This window comes from Solanum pennellii, chromosome 9 (genome assembly GCF_001406875.1).
Source record: "Solanum pennellii chromosome 9, SPENNV200".
NCBI classification, from domain to species: Eukaryota; Viridiplantae; Streptophyta; class Magnoliopsida; order Solanales; family Solanaceae; genus Solanum; species Solanum pennellii.
In genome coordinates this window covers 18,117,195-18,122,121 of record NC_028645.1, presented here as the reverse complement: position 1 = coordinate 18,122,121, position 4,927 = coordinate 18,117,195, and the positions used below count along the sequence as shown (strand labels likewise).

The 4,927-nt window shown below is 38.9% G+C and overlaps 1 protein-coding gene across 1 annotated transcript; it reads right to left on the bottom strand.

Moving 5' to 3' along the window:
• Positions 1-957: 957 nt before the first annotated feature.
• LOC107030024 lies at positions 958-1,992 on the bottom strand. The gene has a single exon (XM_015231434.1). The coding sequence runs from the start codon at positions 1,990-1,992 to the stop codon at positions 958-960; it is 1,035 nt and encodes a 344-aa protein (XP_015086920.1).
• Positions 1,993-4,927: the final 2,935 nt, after the last annotated feature.

Genomic DNA, 4,927 nt, shown 5'->3' with positions numbered 1-4,927 from the left:
TTGAATGCTCTTGCAAGTCGAGCTTGATAACACTCCAACCTTTGTTGTGCTTCCAATCTAGTTTCATCCAATGCTTCCAACTCTGCTAGACGAAGTTGAGTGTTGCTTTAAGTAGTAAGTCCCTCTTGGACTGATATTCGCTATGATGGAATTTTCTTCTACAATGGAAGGTCTACACCATACACCAATGAAAACGTATTCGCTTGCGTAGCCATTTTAGAGGTTGTACGATATGCCCACAAAGCTTCACCAACTCTCTCATGCCAGCCTCTTTTATTCTTTGCAACTACTTTCTTCAATAGGTTACCAAGTGTCTTATTAACAACTTCAGCAAGACCATTGGAAGGTGCATTGCATTGAAGATTTATGTTGCTTAAAACTGAACTTCTCGCACAAACTATTCATGAGTTTATTGTTGAATGGTGTTCCATTATCAGTGACTATACATATTGGGATGCCATATCTAAAAATTATGTTTGATTTGATAAAATCAACAAAATTTTCCTTCTTTACCTCTTTTAATGGTACAACTTCAGCCCATCTAGAGAAATAGTCAGTGGCAGCCAAGATATACATTTGTCGTTTTGATGACTTTGGAAGAGGTCCAACAACATCAAGTCCCCATATATTGAAGGGCCACGAGGCTACAGTCAGATGCAGAGCCTCTGGAGATCGATGGATGTAATTAGCATGTAATTGACACGTTTGACACTTTTTCGCATGCTCTAAGCAGTCCATCACCATTGTCGGCCAAAGGTAGCCCATCCTCTTGATGCCAAAGTGAAGTTTAGGCCCTGATTGGTATGTTCCACAAGTGCCAGAATATGCCTCTTCCATTGTTTGTTGAGCTTCTTCTATGTCAAGACACCGCAAGTATAGTCTCTCAAGAGAACGACGAAATAGTATTCCATCATCAAAGATGAATCGTGGTGCCCTTCTCTTAATGTCTGCTCTTAGTCATGGATCCTCAGGCAGTCTTCCAAGTTCAAGATACTCAATCAGTGGTTTTTCTCCAATCTTCTTCTTCAACCACTCGAACGAATATATGATGGCTTTCATCGATTTGAAGATCAAGACAACCCATCGATGACATATACACACCTTTGTTGTCTCATTTTCTCCGAGTGCCATTGTTGTAGCCAAGTTAGCCAAAGCACCTGCCATGCGTTTTTGTTCTCTAGGGACGTGATTTGAGAATATTTGATCAAACCTTTCAAGTAAGAAAGTAGAATATTGGTGATATGATAAAAGATCTTTCTTCTCTACCTCGTTACTCTCTAAGAGTTGATTGATGATCAATTGAGAGTCACCGTAGACATCCAATTCAGGAATCTTCATATATGATGCCATTTCAAGGCCCACAATCGAAGCTTGGTATTCTGCATCATTGTTTGAACATGTTTCACCTAGAACAAATAAGATTGGTAAGATTAGTTGTTCTGGATATATCAACACCACTCCTACCCCTGCTCCATCTCGACGTGCAGATCCATCAAAGAACATTGTCCATGCCGACAACTCTTTAGTAAAAAATGCATCTTCGTTCGGGAACTCATCTGAAGTTTCCCATTTTCCCGGAAGAGGGTGATCAGCAAGGAAAATAGCAAGTGCTTTCCCCTTCACAGATTTTTGAGGTGTGTATATGATCTCATATTGATTAAAAAATATAGACAATCTTGCTAGACGTCCTGAGAGAACTGGTCGAGTCATTATGAACTTCACGGGGTCAGCTCGAGAAATTAGCTTGATAGTGTACGCTTCAAAATAATGCCTCAATTTTTTAATTGCATAAAGCAATGCTAAGCACATCTTCTCTATGGGCGTATAATTCAACTCAACTCCTATCAAGGTCCGACTTAGATAGTACAATGCTTGTTCCTTCTTAGCATCATTCTCCTGAGCAAGAAGTGCCCAAAGTGATCGCTCTTGCGATGCAATGTATAGTATCAATGGCTTTCCAGAAGTTTGTGCCCCTAATACAGGTGCATTCATCAAGTATATTTTGATGCTTTCAAAGGCATTTCGACATGATTGGTCTCGGTGGAAAGGAGCATCTTTCTTCATCAAATGGTTGAAGGGTTGACATCATCTAGCCATGTTAGAAATAAACCTCCGGATGAATGCCAAATTTCCTTGCAGACTGCGGAGGTCTCTCAAGTTCTTTGGCTCAAACATTTTTTGGATAGCATCAATCTTTGCAGGATCAACTTCAATTCCACGGTGACACACAATGAAGCCAAGAAACTTTCCTAAGGTGACCCCAAATGCACATTTGAGTGGGTTCATCTTCAAGTCGAACTTTCTTAACCTTTCAAAAACAATTTGAAGGTCTTCAAGATGGTGTTCCTTTTGCTTCGTCATTACCACTAAGTCATTGAAATAACATTCCACCCTCCTATGAAGCATGTCATCAAATATTTTTTGTATTGCACGTTGATAGGTGGCCCAACATTGTTTAGACCAAAAGGCATCACTTTGTAACAATAAATCCCTTTTGGAGTTCGAAATGCAGTGTATTCTTCATCTTTTGGAGTCATTGTGATTTGATTATATCCAGAAGACCCATCCATAAATGACATAGCTTCATGCCCAGTTGTAGCATCAACCATGAGCTCAATTATTGGCAGAGGGAAGTCATCTTTTCGACATGCCTTGTTCAAATCTTGAAAATCAACACAGACATGTATTTGACCATTCTTCTTCTTAATAGGTATAATATTTGAGATCCACAAATGGTGTTTCACTTCTCGAATAAATCCAGCTTCGATGAGCTTGTTGAACTTTGCTTCAATTTGTGTCACCAACTCTAGATGAGACACTCGTTGTGATTGCTTTATAGGACGTTTTCCCTTTTTGATACCCAAATGATGAATAACTATCCTAGGAATAAGGCCCAACATTTTTTTGTATGACCAAGCAAAAAATCATTGAACTCAACCAATAACTTGAAGTATGTCCTCTATTCTTCTGGTGTAAGAAGTGCACTGACGAATATTGGATGTGGATCTTCTAGAGTGTGTAGATTTTGTTTATTGAGGTCGTCTATGGTTGATTGTACGCCATCCTCAAATTGAAGGGGAGACTTTTGGACATCATAATTTGTATCATCAACGTCTGGACCTTGTTCCACTGTTATGTGATAGGATGATTGTGTCAAGTTTGAATCTTCCACCTCACTTCTCATGATGATTGTGATGACTTTATCTTCGTCCTTCTTGGTTTCTCCATGAAATTGGTTGGTGACTACAATTATACTTCTTTTTACCTTCAAAGAACCGTCAGTGGTGATCGACAATACAACATTTCTCTTTATACGTGATGGGAAAACACTATGATCTCCTTGTCATCAATTACATCACATGAATCTTGATTTTCATGCTCCAACAACCTCCTTTGGATAATGAATTTCTTTTGGTTCCCAAGCGATGAAATATAGAGGTATTTGAGGTGGTGGCATATTCCTCCACTTGTTTAGGGAACTCTCTTTCATCCCTATGGCCTAACCTTTCAAATGCATAAACAGGGGTGTCAGTCTTCTGATGCGTTCAATCACCAAAGTTCATCGTGGTGTTTTAGCCTTCCTATGTTCCTCTATCTTTTCTGTGGAAGTGTAGTGAGATGAAGTTATTTCTTCCCCTTCTTAGACGAAATCCGAAGAGGCTCCAACAAGTTGAATCCTAACCCAAACATAGGAGTGGCGACATGATATCCTTGCTTTCTCAACTACATTTGAGACTTTGTAAGCCGGTGTATCTTTTCAACAATTACTTCATCCTTGAGTTTTCCTAACTTCGCTGGATTTATGAAATCATAGCCTGATTTTTCAAACAATGTGAAGACCTTTTGATCAAAGTTCCATTTTATCTTATTAACTTGCCTATTGCCTTTGGAGGGATCCAAAGTGATACACGGGACTTGTGCAACTAGAACAGTCATTTTCTCCTTCAAATCTTGAAATGTTATGTGACTAAGTTCCTTCCTCAGTGGCTGGACTTGTTAAATGCATTCCTCTAGCACTAGTTGCCCCTTTTTTCGACGTTCACGTGGAATATAACGAAAAATTGGTTGCTCGTCGTCCATATTAGTCTGCAAATCTCCTTTAGGTGGTGAAAGCTTAATGGAAACCTCTTCCGTTCTCTTCTTAGACATCTTGATAGCGACCCATTGAACTTTACTATATTCGATATCAATTGGGTCGGCTTCTACATGTTCCTCCATATCTGCTTTTCCAGAATCTAAATAGAATTTTGTATCTGCAAAATATGACCCCGTCTCAGTGAAAGGATTGATGTCTACATCTATTTTGACGACTTCACCGTCTTTCATATACTTCATGCACTGATTCAAAGTAGTTGGTACAACTCCACTTTCATGAACCCAAGGATGTCCGAGCAACAAGTTGTATGATGTTTTGGCATCTATGAAATTAATCAAAGTGTTTGATTTCACGTCGCGAATGGAAAATTCTACACGAATCTTCCCTATGGATTGTTGTCCTCCCTGATTGAAACCTTGGATCGTTAGGTTACTCTTGGACAATTCATCAATGGAGATCCAAAGTTTTTTCAGAACAACTTTTGGCATGATATTGATTGCCGAACCACCATCGATTAGTATGCAATTAAGATGTTGTTATTGAATAGACCCTACAACAAACAAGGGCCTGTTATGTATCTTATATCCTAACAGCAATTCATCATCTGTGAAGGATATTGTTGCACAATATGCGCCAAATTTTTCATCAGTTTGATGTTTTTGTTTTTTTTGTTGGACTCCATTTGTTTCGTCTGTGTGGGAAATAACATGTGTTATACTAATTTGACTACCGCAAAAGAATTTTTTAGGAAAGAATTCATCTAGGTTAATGGGCCTTCAAACTTTCTGCGATGAAGAACCATTGATTTTTCAGCTAGTACAAGGCTTGACA

What these genes read in the sequence shown, in the direction of transcription:
- LOC107030024 (XM_015231434.1), bottom strand. Translation starts at nt 1,992, where the DNA reads ATGAATGCACCTGTATTAGGGGCACAAACTTCTGGAAAGCCATTGATA.